The 25832-nt window shown below is 42.7% G+C and overlaps 1 protein-coding gene across 1 annotated transcript in view; it reads left to right on the top strand.

Annotated features, from left to right (window-relative positions):
* The window catches only part of Su(dx) (WW domain containing E3 ubiquitin protein ligase suppressor of deltex), a 279179-nt gene that overhangs the window by 28514 nt on the left and 224833 nt on the right, over positions 1-25832 (top strand). Inside the window, exons 4-5 of the mRNA XM_080282428.1 lie at positions 263-444; positions 21275-21373. Coding sequence (XP_080138554.1) covers positions 263-444; positions 21275-21373 — 281 coding nt within the window. The remainder of the gene's footprint in view (positions 1-262; positions 445-21274; positions 21374-25832) is intronic.

Genomic DNA, 25832 nt, shown 5'->3' with positions numbered 1-25832 from the left:
TCACTTCTTATTGCTTTTCTTTCCTTTATAGGTGGCTTTACATTGAGTGACAAGCCAAATGGTTTCCTGTAAGCCAAGAAACCATTTACAACGCTGGGTGGTAACCAAATAACCAAACCATACGTGCTCCCGACGTGCCAACAATTGGACAGACTTAGGCCGTCTGGACATTGCTACTCCTCACTCTGCCCTAGAGTGGGAAAGGAGGTCCGGATGATTGTGATGATGATGATGTTGATATATACTGTATATATATTTTCAGGTTGGTGACAAAGGACTCGGTGTTAATGTTCCGTGTGAGTGACCACCACACGTTAGTGCGAGACACAGTAATTGGGGAAGCAACCCTGAACCTCACGGATGTTGTTGCCACAGGAGACACCACCACCAAATCTACACAGAAATTATGTCTTACTTCAACCACTGCCAGTATACCACCAGATGGTATGTTAGTGTGATATGATACTGTGTTTTTCAGCATAGAAGATGTTTAAGTTGCTGCGTTGTGTAAGACACACCCTGATTTTGGAAGAGCAGGTCCAAGAAAAAAAAAAGAAAAAAAAAAAAAGACTCCTAACCAGTGTCTACCAAAACCCTATCTTGATTCATTCACACAAATGCAAACTCACTTTTCAGTATCTCCATTCAGTACTGTGCATCAGTCAGCAGTTTCATTATTACCAAATAAAATAACTACCACTGTGAAAATTTGTACCACAGTCATACATAAAAGCACTGCCGATTCCATCTGCCCTTCTTCTGCTTCTATACTAAATTTGAACCAGATGGGTTTGTAAATAAATATTCACCTGTCAGTATCTCTGGGGGTAGGGGGTTTTCAAGAATACTCCCCCAGTATCCCTGCTTGTTGTATGAGGGAACTAAAAGGGTTGGCAGAGGGTTAGTGCCCCTCCCCGGAAAACAGCTAACTAAAAAGACAAATATGAAGCCTCGGACAAGGACTGACCAAAAGATGACGACCAAGGACCGAACAAAGGACATGGTACGGATCACAATGTGGAATGTAACGGGTGCGAATGATGAGATGAAAAAGAGAGAGATTGTCCAGGTGCTTGAGGATGTGAAAGTGGATGTATGTGGAGTAACTGAAACTAAATGGAGAGGAGAGAGGGTGAGAGAATTGGAGTATGGATGGGGTATATGTGCAGGAGTAGGTGAGAATGAGAGGGCAAAAGAAGGAGTGTGTATTGTTGTGAGTAAAAGATGGAAGAAGAACATAACAGAGTATGGATTAGTTGGGTCAAGGATTGTGTGGGTAAGATTGAAAGTTGGAATACAAATGTGGGCGATTGTGTGCGTGTATGCACCAATGCAAGATCGTTCAAGCAGGGTGAGAGAAGCGTTCTGGACAAATGTGGAAGTGTGCATGGAAAAGTTTGGAAGGAATGAGAGAGTGTTTTTGATTGGTGATATGAATGGTAAAGTAGGGAATGTGAAGATGGATGGAATAGTTGGTGAGTGGGGTGTGCCTGCTGAGATAGATGGGAATGGCTGTGCATTAGTGGATATTTGTGCTGGGAGGGGGTTGGTGATAGCCAATACCTGCTTCAGGCACAAAATGATCCACAGGTATACATGGCAAGTGATGAGAAGGGTGGGTGGTGAACTGAATAAAAGGAAGGCAATGATTGATTATGTGTGTGTGGATGAAAGGATGCAAAGATGTGTAATGGATGCAAGAGCTTATAGAGGTTGGGGGAGTGGACTTTCTGACCACTAGTTGGTGGTGGCCAGAATCAAGATCCAAGTAAGATGGAGAAATAGAAGAAGGGAAGGACGAGAGGAAGGAGTAGTTGCAAGGGGAGTGGAAAGGTTACAAGAGGATGAGAAAAAAGGCAGAATATAAGAGAGAAGTGGAGGAACGATTGGGTAATTATGAATTGGAGCAGATGGGGGACGTGGAAGGTGTGTGCAAGATATTCACAGAAGAAATATGTGAAGCATGTGATGTGGTGTGTGGGGTAAAGAGAAGACGGAAGAGAGTGCAGGGAACAGCATGGTGGAATGAAGAGGTGAGACAGGCTGTGGCACAAAAGAAGAAAGCATTCAATGAATGGATGAGAAATAAGGCATGGAAGAAGTTGAGAGGTGGAAGAGAGAGTTATATGTAGGAAAGAAGAGAGAGGTGAAAAGATTAGTAAGAGAGAGTAAGCAGAGAGCGGATGAGGAATTTGGAAGGAATTTGAGTGTAAAGTGGAGGGACTGTAAGAAAATGTTCTGGAAAGAGGTGAAGAGAGTAAGACAGAGTGACAGTGAAGTTAGTAGGGGAGTGAAAGACAAAAATGGTAGATTACTAGAGAAGAAGGGAGAAAAAGTGAGCAGATGGAGAGAACACTTTAAGGAATTGTTGAACATGGAGAATGGAAGCAATGCGAGTATAAGTGGCTGGGGAATGGCTGGGAGCAGGAGGGAGGTGAGAAGACAGGAAGAAATCAGTAGGATAGAAGTTGTGGAAGCAATGAAGAAAGTTAAATTGGGGAAAGCCCCAGGAATTGATGGAGTGTGTGGTGAATTGCTGAAGAATGGGGGAGAGATAGTAGTAGAATGGATGTGGAAGATGTGCAGATTGGCATTGGAGGAAGGTACAGTCCAAGAGGATTGGAAGTCAGGTATAATTATTCCCTTGTACAAAGGAAAAGGGGAAAAAGAAATGTGTGGTAATCGTAGAGGCATTTGTCTTCTTAGTGTAGTAGGAAAAGTGTATGGTAGGATACTTATTGACAGTGTTAGGGAAATAACAGAGGAATTAGTTGGAGAAGAACAGGGAGGCTTTAGGAAGGGAAGAGGTTGTGTAGATCAGATATTCATTCTTAAATCTTTAGTGGAAAAGTTTCTAGAGAAGGGAAAGATGTTGTATATGGCCTTCATGGATCTGGAGAAAGCATATGACAGGGTGGATAGACAAGGATTGTGGAAAGTATTAATAATATATGGAGTAGATGGGAAGTTGTTGAATGCGGTGAAGAGCATGTATGATGGTGCTAAGGCTGCAGTGCGTGTGGATGGTGAACTGAGTGAATTTTTCTCTGTGAAGGTTGGGTTGAAACAGGGATGTGTCATGTCTCCATGGTTGTTTAATCTGTACATGGATGGAGTAATAAATGAGATACAAGGTAGGGCAGTGGATGTTGGAGTGGCCCTGGTGAGAGAGGGTAGTGTTTGGAAGCTCCCTGTATTGTTGAATGCAGATGATACTGTGCTGTTAAGTGAAGACGAAGGGGAGCTGCAAGGCTTGGTGGATGAGTTTGGGAGAGTGTGTAAGAAACGGGATCTACAGGTGAATGTAGGGAAGCGTATAGTGATGGTCTTTGAGAGAAGTGAAATCAGTGAATGTACAGTGAGGTTGGATGGTGAAGATATGGAAAATGTATGTTTAAGTACTTGGGGAGTGTGATGAGTAAGGATGGAAGTTTGGAGGGTGAAGTGCTTGAAAGGGTACAACAAGGAAGAAAGGTTGCTGGTTCCTTGAAAGCAGTGATAAGAAACAGGAAAGTGAGTATGGAAGTTAAAAAGTTACTACATGACAGTATTGTGATACCAACTCTGATGTATGGAAGTGAAGCTTGGACATTGTTGGAAGGACACAAATCAAGAGTGAGAGCAGTGGAAATAAGTTAAGAGGAACATGTGGAGTCACATAGAGAGACAGGCTGACAAATGAGGATATAAAGGAACATTGTGGTGTGGATGTGGATGTGATAGGAAGCATTATGAGGAACACACTGAGGTGGTTTGGGCATGTGGAGAGGATCTGGGGTGAGAGACTGATGAGGAGAGTGTATGTGAGTGAGGTGGAGGGGGGGAGAGGGAGGGGGAGGCCAAGGATGAGATGGAGGGATGGAGTGGAGAGGTATATTAGACAGGGGGGGGTGAGTTTGGAGCAGGGCAGTAAAATGGTGGGGGACAGGGCGACGTGGAGGCAGTTTGTTTGTGGCCACCCCGTACAGGATTAAGGCATCTGGCAATAGATAGATAGTATCTCTGTTTAGTACTGTTCATAAGTACTATATGGAAGTGAAATTTTGTAACACTATCATGCATGTGAGTGTGTACTCTAGAAATTGCCTCTGTCCACTCTTCTTTTTCTTCTTTGTTAACCCGCCGCGTACCAGTGCTGTTTTAAAATGGTCTGACATACTTCTGCTGCCAGTGCCAGTGCCGTTTTAAAACGGTCTACAATAAAAAACTTCACTGTGACCGCATTTTTCAAGATTCGCAGGTAAAAATTGGCAGTCATGTAAGGTAACTGCTCCTCTACCATCTCCCTGGCTGTCAAGGCCATACACTTACTCGCTTCCCCCCTAACGCTCGCTCTGCCTCACTCTGCCTGTGTGCCTCACCCAGTGCTGTACATGGTGAAGGCATTTTGTAAATATTTTCATGTAAGTGTAAGGCCTATAGAGTGAAGTAAAGTTGTAAATACCTTCTTGTAAGTGCCAGGACTGTACGTAATGAAGTCAGGTTGTTCCTATCTTCAAGTAAGTGTAAGATAATGCATTCACAGTGAGAAAGACACGCAAACTGTGATAGATGCTGAAGTAATAAGTAATCAGAAAATTGTACTGAACATTGCTATACCTCCCCAGCATAAATACCTGAGTATACCTTACATAGAAAACGGCTCTCTCTTACGTATGTGGTGAGTGTGAGTGAGCGGCTATACCTGTATACGAGTATGCTGGACTCAATAAAACCCATTTCTGAGCCTCGGTGAGCATTTTAACAGCGAAATTTGTTGTTTTTACATCAAAATCTATCATTTTAGTAAAAAAAAAAAAAAGGTCGAAAAATGGCTGGCACTGGGGTGTCCCATAGGGCTAAAAATAGCTGGCATGCGGTGGGTTAATCTTGACCCAGCTGAGTTTGTCTGCAGTCCACTTGTGCATGTAAAATATGAATATGATTTATGAAAGGAGAGTGTAAAATCACACAAAAAATAAATAAATAAATAAAATGAGATAGTAAGAAGTTACAAGTGCCTGTTCATCCTAAATATTCTTGCATGCCTTGAGCACTCATCATTTATATTCACCAGCACACACCAGGCAGAAGCACCATCAGTTTGTAAACACTGAGTTGTGTCTGTCTTTTAACTTTTTTTTTTTTTTTTTTTTTTTTTTTTTTTTTTTGAGGTGGTAGCAACGATCATCCACTCATTTGATGTTGTACTGTCTTTTTCTTCCTTCACCTTTATCATTCTTTTTTTTTTTTTTTTTTTTTTTGTCTGCCCTCCTCTCTTCCTATTTCTCCCATCTTCCTGTCACTCATAATTACACATCTTTTCCATTCAGGTGGCTTTACATTGAGTGACAATCCTAATGGTTGCACCATGTACAGTGCTGAGGGGTAACAATGCAATAATCACTTGCGTATCTGAACATGCATTATGCGAACCTTGACATATTCCAAACCCCCATATTGCATAATGAAATTAATTAATAATAACAAATATGGAAAAGAAAGAAATTTCAATTTCATGCGCGTGATGAAACTCATGTGGTGGCTGGTAGGTGGCAGAGCAAATCAGAACAGTAACAAACACCTACTGCTGCCCCTATGCCTAAGGCTGGGAAAATCAGGGAAGCCTTTGAGACTCTCATTGAATACTGTGAGGACCCAACAGCACTCTTCCAAAAGTCCTCAAGCTTCCTCCCTGAGAACTTTGTGACCTGTTCATCAGAAATCGAAGCAAACGAGTGGTCAAGCAAACAACAATCGACATCTTCTTCAAGCTGACCACTCCTGTAACATTGCTTTCACCATCGCGTGTGCCATAATGCAGCGAACCATCCTCCTCAACGGCACCTCATCCAACCACAGTACCCATGAATGATGACTACAGTGATGACGAGATTGAAGAGACAGGCCTGTAAATTGGTGAGTAATGAAATGCACCAGTACTGCGCTGTCCATACAGTTGTATGCTGAAAATGCTGTACTATATTTGTCATTATCTGAATTTTTTTTGCATCATCCAACCCTCCTTTAGCCCAGTTAGTTTGGATACGCAAGTGATTACTGTATAACCAACCCGTATGTGTTCCCTGTTTCAACAAGTTAATGCCCCTCCCTATAAAACAACTAACTTAAAGACAAATGGCCACCCCTTACAGGATTATGGCATCTGGCTGTTGATAGATAGATAGGTAGATCTTCAAGTACATCTTGTTTTTCACAGTTTATCGACAATTTTAGTTGAATTAAATGTTTTATACTAATCAGTAAAAGAAAAAAAAAAAAGTCAACAAAAACTGTTGATAAACTGTAAATAACAAGATGTACTTGAAGATATGTCTATCTGTCCATCAACAGCCAGATGCCATAATCCTGTAAGGGGTGGCCTTATGTCCTTGAGTTATGCATTGGTGCATTAGTTTACTGGTTATGGATATTAGTTTCCTGCTTTCATCTTCCTTCTGCCTATGGGTGACTCTACACTGAGTGACAAGCCAAATGGTTTCCTTAACACCAGGAAACCATTTACTGTGCTGGGTGGTAACCATATAACCAAATTATGGCACCAGTGGGTGATTAAGATGCTGCAATTGGTTTGAGCCTTTGTAGGTTTATATTGAAGGAGTGGTTGAGGTTTATTGCTCACATAATGCCATTTAGGGATGAGTGAGGCTGGTCACTCTCATCTTAAATGTCAGGACCAACTTGTCTAGCCTCGGGTTCCTATGTTCCTCTTGGGGTGGCATAGGATTGGATGATGGATGGATGGATGAAAATTTTTTTATTGAATATTCTACCAATGATAGGCAGTTTATAGGATAAATACCTGTAGAGAGGTGGCCTGCAGTCCTAATGGACCCTGGTTACAATCCCTGCTGGGGTACGATACAGTTTATGGATTTGAATTTCATAAAAAGCAAACTTTACTAATCTATCAGAAGACCTGCTGACATGTCGTTAACCCCTTAACCGCGGGACGTCACTTTCGTGATGCTCGGGCGCAATGGATCATACCACAGGGCGTCACTTTTGCGATTCTGTGTTATTTTGAATTCTCCCGGGCTTTCAAGTGGTGGCTTGTATCATCTATCAGTACTGCCAGTGTTCAACAATAGTCAGCACTGCTAATGTCATCTGTACTCCCATCCATTGTTGACAATTTAGCTACTTATCCCCGTTCTTGACTCCCCTCCCTACCTCCCCTCCATTACCCTCTCCTCTCGCCTGCCCAGCCGCACTGTGCTAAGCAAATCTTCCCCGGAATTTTCCACTGATTTCATCCATTGAAATAAGCCCTATGCCTTATTCTTATACAAAATAATATATACCAAAAAAAATAAGGTAACTGATAGTGCCATACCTGTACACCTGGAGTTGGCTAATTATCACGTGGCAACACCCCACGTGCATTTGTTCGCTAATTTTCCCTGGTAATTTCCCCACGAAATATGCCTTATAATCTATTCTCATAATAAAAATATATATAAGAAAGGAAGGGAGAAGCCTAAGTGATATTTACATTCACCTGGAACTACCTAGTTTCCTGCCAATCATTTCACAGCATATAAATTAGCAGCTGTCACCTCGCTGACGTTGTCAACCCTTAGCGGCCCCATATCCGCCTCGTCATTTAGTTCAGCGTTGTTTCTTGAGATGAAAGCATGTAGCACTCGCTCCCCTCCATTTCCGCTGCTTCTACAGGGCCCTGTGACCTCTACCCCTACTAAACCTTGTGTGGAAAGGGGTAAAGGACTAAATGACTGCTGTGGAGCGTGAACTGGCTAATTTATCCATGATAATGATGGACAGTGACTACAATCTTTCTGGTGAATCGTGTGATGAGCCAGTGGAGGAAATGGTGATAAACTACAAGTGCTTCAGTGTCCCAAGTTCATTCTGGCTCCATGGGAAAGGAGCCCTTATTTACTGGAAGTGACAGTGTATAACATAGTGTAAATAAAATAGAAATGTAAATAATTACTAATACTGCATAAGAATATAAGTACAAATACTTGGAGTAATGACAGTCAAAGCTTTGCTCTCTACGCTAGTTTACTGAACGAGAAAGGGCCTGGAGTGAAAATAAACTACTATTACTGAAGGAAACTTATGGATAAATACTGTATATATATATATATATGTGTAATAAAGTAATAGGAATATAAAGTGTGAGTGTGTTTATGAATAATAAATGACAGAATACCAGCGGGGAACGAGCGCAAGTGGGAAGCTCGTACGCTTTCGTAATTTTCATTGCTTTCACAGTTTTTTTTTTTTTTTTTCCAAACTACTTGAAAATCATAGAATAGTGTTTCTAGTGATAATATCAGGCTGTGGTAATCATATTACGGGGTGTTGGGAAGTGTAAAGTGGAGAATTCGTTACCCAACTTCAGAAGTCTCCGCAAGTCCTACGTTACTCGACGAAGGCTCAACAAACATCCCAGGAGAAAGCTGAAGGTATGTGCCATATGCATATATAATATTCTAGGACTAATAACTGATTTTTGGCAAATATTTTTAAAAAGTCATTTGGAGTCCGAATATCCTCGCAGGATGCGCAAGGAGTGCAAAAACATGCCCGCGCTTAACCCTTTAACCGCGGGTGTCATTCCAGAATGACGTTGCAAAAACTGGACCAAACCGCGGGTGTCATTCTCGAATGTTTGTGAATATTTTGAATACCTCGCGTTTTTTCCGTGCGCCAATTGTTTCAAGGGAGAGTAGCTATTAAGTTCTTTCACTCCAGCCGACCCCCACCTCCCTCTTCCTCCCCCTGGGGCCCCATCTCCCACCCCCTGGGCCCCCCACCCCACCCCGGACCAAACACGCATCAGTATCTGTCCAGCTGTGTGAGTGACAACACTGCTGATGTGATAATGAAGTGCAAGCAATTACAGTGCCTTTTACCTGCCTTAGTGAACACAGATTGGGTGTTTATCGTATGTGCAGTGTTCATATATGTTTATAGTATTATTATCAGAATGAGGTTGGCATTTGGTAATGGTGTGTGAGCGAAAAATAGTGATTACAACACAGCTGATATGGGAGTGAAGTGCGGGCAATTACAGTGCCTTTTACCTGCCTCAGTGAACACAGAGTGGGTGTTTATCGTATGTGCAGTGTTCATATATGTTTATAGTATTATTATCAGAATGAGGTTGGCATTTGGTAATGGTGTGTGAGCGAAAAATAGTGATTACAACACCGCTGATGTGGCAGTGAAGTGCGGGTAATTGCAGTGCCTTTTACCTGCCTCAGTGAACACAGAGTGGGTGTTTATCGTATGTGCAGTGTTCATATATGTTTATAGTATTATTATCAGAATGAGGTTGGCATTTGGTAATGGTGTATGAGCGAAGGTAATGGTGTGTGAGCGAAAAATAGTGATTTTACACCCCTCACTTCTAACGGCACTGCCCGTCCTGTGAAAGTCATGAAACCTACATCAGTGGAAAGCTGAAGGTTAGTACTTTCTAATGGTACCTTATTTTTTTCTCTAGCTTTATTCTGTGCAGAGTTATTAAGGTTTAAAGGTTTGCTTACATTTGGCTGAAACCCCCGCAGGAGAGGACAGTCAGGCCAAAACAATACCCGCGGTTAAAGGGTTAAGGGGTTAAAGCACCTATGCTAATACCAATACACCAGTCCTGCATGAGACAGCCCTAGCATGTATTCAATATGGACGGTGGGTGTTAGTGCTGAAGTGGTGGCATGTGTAGATGTCCGAGGACTACTGGGCCTTGGGGATATGCCCTGGGGATAGGCCCTGAAGCCTTTGCCCGGAGTCGGACACTTTAAAAAAAAATACACAAAGACAGTCCTGTAATCCGAATGGCAGGGGACCAAGGGTCTTTTGAACTACTGTTTTTTGGGGGGACTGTTGGGAGGGACCTCTGATAACATTAGAAATATGTACTGTACACTCTATCTATCTATCTGTTTATTGCCAGATGCCTTAATCCCGTAAGGGTTGGCCACAAACAAATCGCCTCCATGTCGCCCTGTCCCCTGCCATTTCATTGCCCTGCTCCCAGCTCACACACCCCTATTTCATATACCTGTCCACTCCATCCCTCCATCTCATCCCTGGCCTCCCCCTCCCTCTCCCCCCCCTCCACCTCACTCACACCCTCCTCATCAGTCTCTCACACTCCATTCTCTCCTTATGGCCAAACCATCTCAGTGTGTTTCGACTAATGCTTCTTGTCACATCCACATCCACACCACAACACTCCTTCACTTCCATATTTGTCAATCTGTCTCTCTATGTGACTTTACATGCTTCTCTCAAATAACTCATTTCCACTGCTCTTACTCTTGACTTCTGTCCCTCCAACACGTTCCAAGCTTCACTTCCATACGTGAGAGTTAGTATCACAATACTGTCATGTAGTAGGTTTTTCACTTCCATGCTCACTTCCTTGTTTCCTATCACTGCTTTCAAAGAACCAGTCTTTCTTCCCCGTTGGACCCTTTCAGGCACATCACCCTCTAAACTTCCATCCCTACTCATCACACTACCAGGTACTTAAATGCATTCACATTTTCCATTTCCTCCTCACCCAACCTCACTGTACATTCACTGACTTCACTTCTCTCGAAGACCATAACTTTACTCCTCCCTACATTCACCTTTGGATTCCGTTTCTTACACGCTTTCCCAAACTCATTCTCCAAGCTTTGCAGCTCCCCTTCATCTTCACGTAACAACAGAGTATCATCTGCAAACGACATTATAGGGAGTTTCCAAACATGGCCCTCTCTCACTACGGCCACTTAAACATCCACTGCCCTACCTTGTACAGTAATCACTCTAATATCCGGACGCCCAATATCCGAACATCCCCACTATCCGGACATAAGAATGTTTCATACTGTACTTTTTTCCATACTATACTTACCTCATTTCACTCTTTAATGTCCTTTATTGGTGTGAATAGGGTGTTAGGAGCTATGCATGTGCAGTAGGAAGGTGTTTTTCTGAGTTAGGCTAGGTTAGGGTCCATAAGTACCAGTCCAGGAGCCAGTCACCAGAATGTTTATTATTGTATGAACCTACTTCTAAACCCTCATTTTATGTTTCTTTTGCATTTATTTCAGTCATTTATGTGCCTTATTGGTGTGATTTGGGTCTTAAATAGGTGCTGTGCATGTCCAGAGGGAGTTGTATAGGTGTTTCTCTGAGTTAGGGTCCATAAGTACAAGTCCATAAGCTGGGGCCCAATATCCAGACAGAACCAATATCCGGACCTACCTATGGTACGTCGGATATTGGAGTGATTACTGTATCTATTTTATAACCCCATGCAGATACAGATTGAACAACCATGGTGACATGACACATCCTTGTTTCAATCCAACCTTCAAATTGAAAAATTCACTCAGTTCATTATCCACACACACTGCAGCAGTAGCACCTTCATACATACTCTTCACGGCCTTCAACAGCTACCCATCTGCTCCAGATATTCGTAATACTTTCCACAATCCTTGTCTATCCACCCTGCCATATGCTTTCTCCAAATCCATGAAGGCTGCATACAACTTCTTTCCCTTCTCTAGAAAGTTTTCCACTAAAGATCTAAGAATGAATATCTGATCTACACAACCTCTTCCACTCCTAAAACCTCCCTGTTCTTCTCCAACTAATTCCTCACTTATTTTCCTAACTCTGTCAATAAGTATCGTTCCATATACTTTTCCTATTACTGTATGCCCACAGTCACTGATTTCTGGCCACGGGTGCCTCCTTCCTACTTTCTCACCCCTGTATACCGAGGGAAGATGGGAGGGTGGACGAACAAGTTCCACTCACTTCTGCCCCAGCTCCCAACCCTCCCCCATGCCCCCTACCCAACCCCCTCCCATGCCCCCTACCCAACCCCCTCCCACCCATCATTCTTAACTGGCAGTTACATCTCAAACTGTTTTCATGCTTAACACTCTCGGTCCCACTACTTATACAAGCATAGAACACTAGGATATGTTACAAGTATATAATATAACTAGCCCCAGGCAGGGGACTGCTGATGCCATATTCCTTGTTTGACAGCTTCAGGAAAAATATGTAGGAAAGAAAAGAGAACTGTACTTTGTTTTTGTTGATTTGGAGAAAGCCTTTGACAGAACCCTAGAGAGGTAGTGAAGTGGACAGTGAGAAAGCTTGGGATAGAGGAGTGGCTGGTTAGGGTGGTTATTGCCATGTATCTGGGTGCTCACACCCAGGTAAGAGTGAATGTAGATTTGAGTGTTGAATTTTTCGTGAATGTTGGTGTGCATCAGGGGTCAGTTTTGAATCCCTTGTTGTTTATCATGATACTTGAAGCCCTCTCACGTGACATCAGAAATGGACTCCCTTGGGAGATGTATGTTGATGATTTGGTGTTGATTACAGAGAATGAATGGGAGGTGGAGGAAAGATTTAGGAAGTGGAGAGATGGTATGGGGCACAAGAGCTTAAGAGTAAATGCAGATAAAACAAAAGTGTTGATATCTAGGGTTGATGGAGGTGCTGTCAAAGAAGAGGGAGAGTGGCCATGTGCAGTTTGCGACTAGGGCATGGGAAGTAATTCCATCTTGTGCAATGTTTGTGATAAGTGGTTGGATAAAAGATGTAGTGGTATTAGAGGTATACTTCAAGATAATGCTGATTGTGTATGTGTGTGGCATGTCGGTGAGAGCAGATGGAGATTGTCAGGCATGAAAAGATTGAACTTGCTGGTGAGTCTCTTGAGTGTATGGAAGAGTTTTGTTATTTGGGAGACATGTTATGTGCTGGAGGTGGGGCTGGAGCTAACTCTGTGGCTAGGGTGAGAAGTGGATGGAAGTAGTTCAGGGAGCTGTTGCCTCTCCTGACATTGAGAGGGTTCTCCCTATATGCTATTGGATCTTTTTGTGCAGCATGTGTTAGGAATGTAATACTGTATGGTAGTGAGACCTGGGCAGTAAAGGAAGAGGATATTTGCAGGGTCAAATGTACAGAAATGACAAAGATTAGGTGGTTGTGCAGTGTGTCCCAGCGTGCAAGGCCTAGGGGGGCTGGGTTAACGATGGAAGAGTTGAGAGGTAGGTTGGGACTGGAGTGTATTGGTGTTGTGATAAGGAGAGGAAGATTGAGGTGCTTTGGGCATGTGGAGAAGATAGGGGATGATAATTGGGTGCAGAAACCAAGAAGCATTAATATTGGGGATGGGGTTAAGAGGGTAGACCAAAAAAGTCGTGGGATGAGGTCATTAAATGTGACCTCAGGGTTACGGGACTGAGCAGGGAGGCTCCCATAAACTGAGCAGCATGGAGAGCCGCCATGAGGTGACCAAGGCCGATGTGGTAATGCATAAATTTCGTGCAGCGTGTTCATAGTTATATTACAGTATATAGTTTTTACATATCCTAATATTTAATGTCTGTGAATCAGTAATGTGACTATGAGAGTTAAGTATGAGGGTAGCTGGATATGTAACTGCCAGTGAAGAATGACGAGAGAAGGGTTGTGTTGGGTAAGGGTGTGGGGGATGATTGGGAGCTGAGGTAGAGGTGGGTGGAGCTTGCTTCAATTCCCCCCCCCCCTTCCTGTCTTCCTTGGGTGTATAGGGTATGAAAGGGGCACCCCTGAGCAGAAAGAGGGGGAGGCGGTGGCTCAATCGGTAGAGAGGTGGCTTGCGGTCCTACCGGACCCAGGTTCAAATCCCCGCTGGTGCAGGGAACAGTTTAAGGATTTGAATTTCATTACGGCAGAGTTTACCGATCTACCAGAAGACCCGCCGACATGTCGTAAAAATACCCCCGCTAATACCAATACACCAGTCCTGTATGAGACAGCCCTAGCATGTATTCAATATGGACGGTGGGTGTTAGCGCCGAAGTGGTGACATGTAGAGGTGTACGATATGTAGGAGGACTACTGGGCCTTGGGAGTAGGCTGAGAAGTCTATGCCCAGAGTCGAGCACATAAAAAAAAAAAAAAAAAATGATCATTAAATAAACACTTAAAATAATGTAGGTTATTGTTTTACTCAGTGGAAATGCTTAGAAATATAGATGAATAGTTGCAAGCAGGTACATCCAAGTCCAAGAGCAAGTTCAGGCCAGATAAATGCTTAGATAAATCCCAGAAAAATTTTAAATAACACCAGAAAAATTAGACAAATTTGGCCTCGACAAATTCGGAGTTTTGGGATTTTCAGATTATTGATGGCCAGATTGGAGGACTTTTACTGTGTATGTATGTACTGTATATATATATATATATATATATATATATATATATATATATATATGATATATATATATATATATGATATATATATATATATATATATATATATATATATCGGAGTGATAGATATAGATAAATAGATATATGATAGATAGATATAGATATATATATATATGATAGGTAGATAGATATAGATATACTGTGTATATATATATATATATATATATATATATACAACCACCACAGATTGATTTAGGACCTACACACAGAATTGCTATGGGAGAGTTGTCTGTCTTTGCTTTGTGTTTCCACCTCTACCAAGTGAATTTTTTGAGCAAGAAGTAACTGGCAACTCCTCTGGTGTTGGTGGAAGGTGGTGAAACAGCACGTCAGTGCTTGCCCAGAAGCGAGAGTGGGAGTACCTGTATATGTTCCCATCGCTCCAAGCTTGGAGCTCCCTCTTTTTTCAAATGCATTACTGTTTGCCCTGTTATTTTCCTGGAGTCGAGATGTCATGCCTGGAAAGTACTGCTCAAGGGATGAGAGGGTCTGTATCATTGCGTGGAGGCAGAATAATGTCCCTATCAACACGATTTGTGAACATACTGGACGCGCAAATTCGACCATCATGAAGATTCTTGCTGCAGCGTGCAGCCTGCCAATTGATGTCGTACCAGAGCACAAGCATGACGGTGGAAAGAAGAGGACGACTGCCAGAGGTACAGATACGCTTCTGAAGAGGGAAGTAATCAAGAATCCTCAACTGACAGCAGCAGAATTAAAAAGAATGCATCCCCAGCAGTTACAAGACGTCTCAGTTCGAACTATCCAACACCGCTTGCAGAAGGAGCTGGGTTTGCCAGGCCGCACCACAGCCAAGAAACCGCTTCTCACTGACTGCATGAAGAAACAGCGCATTCAGTTTGCCAAGAAGTATGCATACTGGACATTGAATGAGTGAAGAAAAGTTATGTTTTCCGATGAAAGCACATTTCAAGTGTTCCAGGTGTGTTCTGCCAAGGTTCGTCGCCCTCCCTCCTGTAGTCGATAGGACCCTGCTTACACGGTGCCGACTGTTAAGCACCCACAATCAGTACTTGTAAGGGGATGTTTCTCAGGTGAAATGGGAAGGGGAGGCCTCTACTTTCTTCCTGAGAACTTGATGATGAATGGTGGCCAGTACATTCAAGTTCTGCAAGATCTTTTGTTAAACTTTTATGTTATTCATGGGTGCGACTTTTTCATGCACGATTCAGCTCCATGTCACAAGTCAAGAAAAGTGACAAAATGGCTTCAGGATAATCGGATGGAGGTCCTTGGCTGGCCTGGCAACAGTCCAGATCTAAATTCGATAGAAAACTGGTGGGCAAAGATGAAGAAAATCATGGCAGAGAAGACACCCAATCTGGACAACCTAAAGACTGAACTTTAGAGATCTAAGTGATTCCATGCCAAAACACATCCAACTGGTCCTGGAAAACAAGGGAAACATGATTTCATATTAATGAATGGCATTTCATGAACAAACACTGTTATATACTGTGATTTCTGTGTTTTTTAATACCTTGTGGGGGGAGGCCCTAAGTTAATTTGCAGTAGCTCTCTCTCTCTCTCTCTCTATATATATATATATATATATATATATGTGTTCAGGAGCAATAGACTTATCATTGGGCAAGCATAGGCTTAATATGAAGGTAAACACCAATGTGGTCAGGAACATCTTTTATAAATTGGTGATGTTTCGACAACTCATTCGTCATTTTCAGACTTATGGAAAATACAATAAAACCAAAGTAAACACCATCTATCTATCTATTGCCAGACGCCTCAATCCCGTTCAGGGTGGCCACAAACAAATCGCCTCCAAGTCGCCCTGTCCCCCACCATTTCACTGCCCTGCTCCCAGCTCACACCCCCCTCTCTCATATACCTCTCCACCCCATCCCTCCATCGCATCCTCGGCCTCCCCCTCCCTCTTCCCCTCTCCACCTCACTCACATACACTCTCTTCATCAGTCTTTCACCCTCCATCCTCTCCACATGGCCAAACCACCTCAGTGTGTTCCTCATAACGCTTCCTATCACATCCAAATCCACACCACAACGCTCCTTTATGTCCTCATTCGTCAGCCTGTCTCTCCATGTGACTCCACAGGCTCCTCTTAAATAACTCATTTCCACTGCTCTCACTCTTGACTTGTGTCCTTCCAACAACGTCCAAGCTTCACTTCCGTACGTTAGAGTTGGTATCACAATGCTGTCATGTAGTAACTTTTTCACTTCCATGCTCACTTCCCTGTTTCTTATCACTGCTTTCAAAGAACCAGCAACCTTTCTTCCCTACTGTACCCTTTCAAGCACTTCACCCTCCAAACCTCCATCCTTACTCATCACACTACCCAAGTACTTAAACGTACTCACATTTTCCAATTCCTCACCATCCAACCTCGCTGTACATTCACTGTCTTCACCTCTCTCAAAGACCATCACTTTACTCTTCCCTACATTCACCTTTAGATTCCGTTTCTTACACACTCTCCAAACTCATCCACCAAGCCTTGCAGCTCCCCTTCGTCTTCACTCAACAACACAGTATCATCTGCAAACAACAGTACAGGGAGTTTTCAAACACTATCCTCTCTCACTAGGGCCACTCCAACATCCACTACCCTACCTTGTACCTCTTTTATTACCCCATCCATGTACAGATTGTACAACCATGGAGACATGACACATCCCTGTTTCAACCCAACTTTCAAAGAGAAAAGTTCACTTAGTTCACCATCCACACGCACTGCAGCCTTCGCACCATCGTACATACTCTTCACAGCATTCAACAACTTTCCATCTACTCCATATATTCTTAACACTTTTCATAATCCTTGTCTATCCACCCTGTCATATGCTTTCTCCAAATCCATGAAAGCCGCATACAACTTCTTTCCCTTCTCTAGAAACTTTTCCAGTAAAAATCTAAGAATGAATATCTGATCTACACAACCTCTTCCCTTCCTAAAGCCACCCTGTTCTTCACCAACTAATTTCTCTGTTCTCTCTCTAACTCTGTCAATAAGTATCCTACCATACACTTTTCCTATTATACTAAGAAGACAAATGCCCCTATGATTACCACACACTTCTTTTTCCCCTTTTCCCTTGTACAAGGGAATAATTATACCTGACTTCCAATCCTCCGGGACTCTACCTTCCTCCCAGGCCATTCTGCACATCTTCCACATCCATTCTACTACTATCTCTCCCCCATGCTTCAGCATTTCACCACACACTCCATCAATTCCTGGGGCTTTCCCCAAATTAACTTTCTTCATTGCTTCCACAACTTCTATCCTACTGATTTCTTCCTGTCTTCTCACCTCCCTCCTTCTCCCAGCCATTCCCCTGGCACTTATACTCACATTACTTCCATCCTCTAAGTTCAACAATTCCTTAAAGTGTTCTCTCCATCTGCTCACTTTTTCTCCCTTCTTCTCTAGTAATCTACCATTTTTATCTTTCACTCCCCTGCTAACTTCACTTCCACCCTGTCTTACTCTTTTCACCTCTTTCCAGAACATTTTCTTACAGTCCCTCCACTTTACACTCAAATTCCTTCCAAATTCCTCATCCACTCTCTTCTTACTCTCTCTTACTAATCTTTTCACCTCTCTCTTTCTTTCTACATATAACTCTCTCTTCTGCCTCTCAACTTCTTCCATGCCCCTATTTCTCATCCATTCATTGTATGCTTTCTTCTTTTGTGCCACAGCCTGTCTCACCTCTTCAGTCCACCACGCTGTTCCTTGCACCCCCCTCTGTCTTCTCTTCCTTCCACACACCACATCACATGCTGCACATATTTCTTCTGTAAATATCTTACACACACCTTCCACGTCTCCCATCTGCTCCAATTCATATTTGCCCAATCGTTCCTCCACTTCTCTCTTATACTCTGCCTTTTTCTCATCCTCTTGTAACCTTTCCAATCTCCTTGCAACTACTCCTTCCTCTTGTCTTTCCCTTCTTCTATTCCTCCATCTTACTTGAATTCTAATTCTGGCCACCACCAAGTAGTGGTCAGAAAGTCCACTCCCCCAGCCTCTATAAGCTCTTGCATCCATTACACATCTTCGCATTCTTTCATCCACATACACATAATCAATCATTGCCTTCCTTTAATTCAGTTCACCACCCACCCTTCTCATCACTCGCCATGTATACCTGTGGATCATTTTATGCCTGAAGAGGGTATTGGCTATCACCAACCCCCTCCCAGCACAAATGTCCACTAACGCACTCCCATTCTCATCTATCTCAGCAGGCACACCCCACTCACCAACTATTCCATCCACCTTCACATTCCTAACTTTACCATTCATATCACCGATCAAGAACACTCTCATTCCTTCCAAACTTTTCCATGCATACTTCTACTTTTGTCCAGAACTCTTCTCTCACTCTTCTAGCATGATCTTGCGTTGGTGCATACACACACACAATCGCCCACATTTGTATTCCAACTTTCAACTTTACGCACACAATCCTTGACCCAACTGATCCATACTGTCTTATGCTCCTCTTCCATCTTTTACTCACAACTATACATACTCCTTCCTTTGCCCTCTCATTCTCACCTACTCCTGCACATATACCCCATACATACTCCCATTCTCTCACACTTTCTCCTCTCCATTTTGTTTCAGTTATTCCACATACATCCACTTTCGCACCCTCAAGCACCTGGACAATCTCTCTCTCTTTCACCTCATCATTCGCTCTCCTTACATTCCACATTCCGATAACCATGTCCTTTGTCCGGTCCTTGGTCGACATCGTTTGGTCAGTCCTTGTCCGAGGCTTATTGTTTGTTTTTTTAGTTAGTTGTTTTCCGGGGAGGAGCACTAACCCTCCAACCCTTTTAGTCGCCTTTTACGACAAGCAGGGATACTGGGAAAATAACAGGGCTAACAGTATTGCATACGAAAAAGAGGGAGGTGCAAGTTCGGAGCGACAGGAACATATACCCCCACTCTTGCTTCTGGGCAAGCACTGACGTGCTGAGTGTTTCACCACCTCCCGCCAGCACCAAAGGAGCTGCCAGTTACATCTTACTCGAAAAATTCAATTGGTAGAGATGGAAACACAAAGCAAAGACACAACTCTCCCATAGCAGTTTTGTGTGTAGGTCCTAAGTCATTTTGTGGTGGATGTAACTTCAGAAATGGATTCCTATTGGAGGTGTTGTATGTTGATGACTTGATGTTGATTGCAGAGAATGAAAGGGGGGCAGAAGAAAGAATTAGGAAGTGGAGATACAGAGTGGGGCACAAAGGTTTGAGAGTAAATGCTGAGAAAACAAAAGTGATGATATCTAGCGCTGGCTGATCACTGTCAGACCAGAGGGAATATGGCATGTACAGTTTTCCTCAAGGGTGTGGGAAGTGACTCTGCCTTGTGCAGTGTTTGTGGTAAGTGAGTGCTTCGTTGTAGTGGTATTAGAAGTAGGCTGCAAAGTAATGCGATTTTGTGTGTGTGGTGTGTTGGGACTGCACGTATAGAGATAAGAGATGTGAAAGGATTAATCTTTCTGGAGAGTGTGGGGAAGAGTTTTGTTATTGGGGGTTGTTATGTGCTGGAGGTGGGGTTTGAGCTAGCTCTGTGTCTAGGGTAAGGAGTGATTGTAGATAGTTCAGGGAGCTGTTACCTCTCCTAACATTATGAGGGCTTTTCCTCCTTGCTAAGGAATCCTTGAATGCAGCATATGTTAGGAGTGTAATGTTGTAGGATAATGAGACCTGGGCAGTAAAAGAAGAGAATATTTCATAGACTCAGTCATACAGAATTGACAGTGATTAGATGGATTTGCAGTGGATCCTTGAATGCGAGGCCTGGGGGACTAAGATTGTGATAGGGGAGTTGAAAGAAAGGATGGGACTAAAATGCATTGGTGTTGTGACCTAGCAACATGGAGAACTGCCATTAGGTGGCCAGGCCTGTGTATGCAGTCATATTGGAGCATTCATAAGTGAAACATTATGAACGATACAAGTAAGGACTGAGTATGTAGGCTGCAAGAGGATTGCTTGATTGTGTGTTAGTGCCCACACTAATGTATGGGTGTGAGTCCCTGGTATGACATGATCGTGAAAAGTTGTGAGAGCAATGGAAATGAGACTTAAAGAATGTGTGTGTGGATTTTAGGGTGGACAGGATAAGAAACCAAGATTTATAAAAGAAGTAGTTTGGAGATCCGTTGATCAAAGAGTAAACGAGAATGCTCAGATGATATGGTCATATGAAGAAGGTCTGTTGGAAGAATTATTATTAAGAAAATAAAGAGAGATATCAGATGGCTTAGTGTGTGACAAACAGGGTAGCTTTAGGAGTGGCATAGGTTGTGTGGATCAAATATTTGCAGTGAGACAGATAGTGGAGAAGGCTTGTGAGTAGAAGAGAGAGTGCTTAGATGGTATGGTCATACAGAGAATGGATATAAATAGGTTAATGAAAAAGATAAATGTTATTGAGTTTAAAGGTGAGAGGAGGTATGGTAGGCCAAGGTGGAAGTGAATGAATTTTGTGAATGTGAGAAAACATTGTTGTTGCTCAACCCTGGTATATCTTATTGATCATACCTGTAGACCACATGTAAAAAACTGCCCCAGTGGGATTGGTGAAGCACAGTAAGTTGGGAGTACATGACAGGTTTGACACTTCTTGTCAGACATGTCGGATGACAGAATGACTGTCTCATGGGTGTATGCAAAGTACCTTTTTTATCAACAAAAGAAAAAAAGTGGTTTTGCATGTGAGGTGGAGGCTAGATATTGAAAACTTGAATGATTATGAAAAAATTTGTGTTACATTTCATTGTGCATAGTTGTACTTTGTGTTTCTGGATACCACCCTATCATATCTTTCAGTGGGGAATTAGGGTCAGGATGGTGAGAGATACTGTATTTTGTGATTTTCAACACTTTCTTAGATACAGTGATATAGTAGTTGCTATTAATATTGAAGTTATCTCCATATTAGTCATATACTGTAACTTACTATAATTTTTGTGTTTAACTTTGCTCAGCCTCACCCACTCCAAGCATCACTGTGTCCTTGGAGGGGCTACACAACTTGAGAGTTGGAGGAGCTCGTAGGAAAGATACTCACCATACCCTCCATCCAGGTAAGAATGACTGTTATTACATCTTGTGTATTACATACCTGACGAACTAAAAATACTAAAAACTTTGTGAAGTACCAGATTGAAAGAATATTTTCAAAGTCTGATGAATGGGAATGGAGAGAGCAGAGCAGCTGGAAATGTGATTGGTTTTGGGCGTGTGCAGAGAAGAAATGTAGTGCCTGGAAACGTGACACTCGCATTAGTGAAAAACGTTGGGAAATGGCTGAAAAGTGGGAAAGCATCTGGTGTTGGTGAGGTGTATGCAGAGATGCTTAAATGTAGTGGAGAGAGCGGAATGAAGCGCTTGTTGTAGGTATGTAAGAAGGCGTGGATGAATGAAACTGTGCCAGTAGAGTGGAAAAAGGCTGTGATTGTACCTCCGTATAGGAATAAAGGTGAGTGGAGTGAGTGCAAGAATTATTGTGGCATAAGTTTATTGAGTGTGGTCGGGAAGGTTTATGGAAGAATTAATATTAAGAAAATAAGAGAGATATCAGATGGCTTAGTTAGTGACAAACAGGGTAGCTTTAGGAGTGGCATAGGTTGTGTGGATCAAATATTTGCAGTGAGACATAGTGGAGAAGGCTTGTGAGAAGGACCATCAGGTGTTTATGGCATTTATGAATCTGGAAAAAGTACAACAAAGTAGATAGAGAACAATTATGGAAGATTTTGCATATGTACGGTGTAGATGGTAAGTATCTAGGTGCCATTAAGAGCTTTTATGATGATAGTGAAGCATGTGTAAGGGTAAATGGGCATCTAAGTGAATTTTCACGATCAGTGTCAGCATGCGGCAAGGTTGTGTGATGTCCTCGTGGTTGTTCAATATATGTATATGGATGGGGTGATGAGAGAAGTAAAAACTCGAGTAATGGAGAGTGGGATGATGGTAATGAATGGTGATGGATGGAATATCTCGAATTTGATGTATGCTGATGATGCAGTGCTACTTGCAAATGTTATTGAGAGAGAAGGTGACTCTCAGTGTGATGTTACAGTGAATGGAGAGAGACTGGAATTTGTGAGGTACAGTAGTTCAAATACCAGGGTACAGTGATAGGAAAGGGGAGAAAATTTGCAAAATTGGACTGTAGAGTGACACAAGGAAAGAAAGTAGCTGATGCTGTGAAGGCCTTGATAAGAAATAGTGTCTTGAGTGTTTCAGCCGCATGAGGTTTACATGAAGGAGTGTTAGTGCCAGCTTTAACCTGCCATGTGCCAGTGCCGTTTTAAAATGGTCTGACATAATTCCGCGGCAAGTGCCAGTGCCGTTTTAAAACGGTTTAAAATAAAAAAATTCACTGTGACCGCATTTTTCAAGATTCGTGGGTAAAAATTGGCAGGCATGTATGGTAACTGTTCCTCTACCATCCCCCAGGCTGTCAAGGCCATACACTCACTTGCTCCCCCTCTCACGCTTGCTCTGCCTCACTCTGCCTGTGTGCCTCACCCAGTGCTGTACACAATAAAGGCATTTTGTAAATATTTTCATATAAGTGTAAGTTGTAAATATTATCTTGTAAGTGTAAGGACTATAGAGTGAAGTCAAGTTGTAAATACCTTCTTCTAAGTGCCAGGACTGTATGTAATGAAGTCAGGTTGTACCCATCTTCAAGTAAGTGTAAGATAATGCATTCACAGTGAGAAAGACATGCAAATTGTGATAGATGTTAAAGTAATAAGTAATCAGAAAAGTGTACTGAACACTGCTATACCCTCCCAGCATAAATACCTGAGTATACCTTACATAGAAAACGGCTTTCTCTCACATACGTGATGAGCGTGAGAGAGAGGCTATACCTGTATACTAATATGTAGGACTCAATAAAACCCATTTCCATGCCCCGACGAGCAATTTAACAGCGATATTCGATATTTCCACATCAAAATTTATCATTTTAGCCCCCCCCCCCCCCCCCCCCCCCCCAAAAAAAAAAAAAAAAAATGGCCGGCACTGGGGCAACCCATAGGGCTAAAAATAGCTGGCAAGTGGCGGGTTAACATATTGATGTGTGACTGTGGTGTGGCATGAAAATGACAAGTCAAGAGTAAGAGCAGTGGAGATGGGGCTGTTGAGGAATGTATGTGAAGTACGGATATGGAATAATGTGATTCACGAAAGGTGCGGAGTGAGGAACTTTGTGGACACCAGAATCTGTCATGTGGAGAGAATGAATAAGAGTAGAGTTGTGAAAAAGGTATATCTGAGTGAATTTGAAGGAGGGAGGAGGCGAGGTAGGACACGAAAGAGATGGAGAGATATGGTGGATGAGTGTGTGAGGAAGAGAGATATGGAAGTTCATGAAGCTAAGGGAATGACGAGATTGAGCTGGCTGGATGAATTTTGTGTGGAAGTGTGTGACCGGGGATTTGGTACCCCATTTTAACGTGACAGCATTCGGATTGACTCTGTCGGATACCTATATATGAAGCTAAAGTATGTGATGGAAATCTTTTGGCCTATGGGATGGAGCCAGGATTTTGAGGGCTTGAATGGTGAGTGAATGGAAGCATGGCCCATTGAAGTAGGCAGACTTTGGCCATCTGGACGCTGCTACTCCTCACCCGCCCCAGGGTGGAAAGGGAGGTCCGGATGATGACGATGATGAAGTACAGCTTCTCTAGTTTTTGTACGTCCTGCCTTATGTTTGTGTATGCCGTGTGTTGTGTAAGGGCTTTTATAAAGTACACCTTCTCTCGAGTTTTGTGTATGCCTTGTGTTGTGTATGACTCTGTAATATACAGCTTGTTTTTGTACCCCTCCACAATGTTTTAGTATGCCATGTGTTGTGTATGGATCTCTTACGTAAAGTAAAGCCTCTGTCTAGTTTTTGTACACCCTTCTCAATACGTGGCGCTATCCAAAACTTTCCAGACTAATGCTACATATATAAAAGTGAAAGCTCACCATAGCTCTTATTGGCCACCATCATCCTCGAAGTAGTTCCTTTGGGCATTGATACACCTGTTCCAGCGCTTCCTCCATTGCTGGAACGCTCCCTGGTGGGCCTTTTCGATGAGAGTGTTGAACACCGCCTGCAGTTCCTTCTGTATGTCCTTAATAGCATCAAAATGATGCTCTTTGAGCTTGATCATCATTTTTAGGAACAGAAAGAAGTCACAGGAGACAATATCCAGCAAATAAGGAGGTTGGGGGATGATAGCCATGCTGTTCTTGGCCAAAATCTGTAGGGTGTTGATTGCACTGTGACCCGAGGCATTGTCGTGAAGCAGCCATTTGTTGTCTTGCCAAAGGTCGGGGTGCCGCCTTCTCACATCTCGTGCTTTTGCCGCAAAACATCACAGTAGAAGTTGGAATTGACAGTTTGGCCAGCTGGGTTAGATTCTTTGTGCACAATCCCTTTGATGTCAAAGAAAACGATCAGCATGCTCTTGACATTGCTTTTCACCTGTTTGGCCTTTTTGGGTCTTGGTGAGGTTGAACTTTTCCACAGGGACAATTGTTGCTTTGTTTCAGGGTCATAACCATAAACCCAGTTCTCATCGTCAGGTTTCATCATCTGAGGTGAGGCCAAGAAGCTCACTGCAGACATCAACACGTTGCTGCATGTGGTCAACCATCAGGAGCCTGGGGACAAATTTGGCTGTGATGCGGTGCATGGCCAGTTCTTCAGTGCGCATCCTCTGACATGGCCTATAACCAATTCACACCTCCTCAGAAGCATCGTGAATTCTCCGATGTCAATTCTCACGGATGAGCTGTGGAATTTTTGTGACTTTTTGAGGAGTTGCACTAGTTGAGGTCCTCTCTCTGTGGTCGTAGTCGTCAACCGATGTTTGACCTGCTTTGAACTGCACATGCCACTGGATAATATGGACATGCTGAGAAAGATAATAATGTCATTCATTAGACCAACCCTGGAGTATGCATCAGTAGGCTGGAATCCTCATCTCAAGAAACACATAGATAAGATTGAAAAAAGTTCAAAGGGCCACTGCAAGATGGGTACCAAGCTTAAGGGATCTAAGCTACGAAGAAAGACTAGAAAAACTGAATCTGCCAACACTACATAAGAGAAGGAAAAGAGGAGACATAAGTATGCTATATAAATGCATATCAGGGAAGGAGAAGATAGACATAAATGAGTATATAACCTATAGGGAAGCATCAGCAAGAGGGCACTACCAAAAACTGCATACAAAGAGAGGTGATAAAGATGTAAGGAAATTTAGTTTCCCAAATAATGCAATTGATCAGTTGAATGCACTGCCGAGTGAAATGATGTGTGCCAAAACGATTCATAAAGTTAAGGATACTTGTGATAAAACTGGTTTAATACACGGGACAGGACGAGCTTAACTCATTCCTGTAAAGATGCAGTTAGGTAAGAACAATTAGGTAAGAACACACAGACACTGACACACACACGCATGCAAGCACCCGACACATGAGGCTGGAATGCTTGTGTTAACGTTTGTGTTATACTGTCAACGT

This window comes from Coenobita brevimanus, chromosome 93, assembly GCF_032717465.1.
Source record: "Coenobita brevimanus isolate Jiangsu-jjx chromosome 93, ASM3271746v2, whole genome shotgun sequence".
Taxonomy (NCBI): Eukaryota; Metazoa; Arthropoda; class Malacostraca; order Decapoda; family Coenobitidae; genus Coenobita; species Coenobita brevimanus.
The sequence above is the reverse complement of the archived record's forward strand: the minus strand, read 5'-3'. Positions and strand labels throughout refer to the sequence as shown.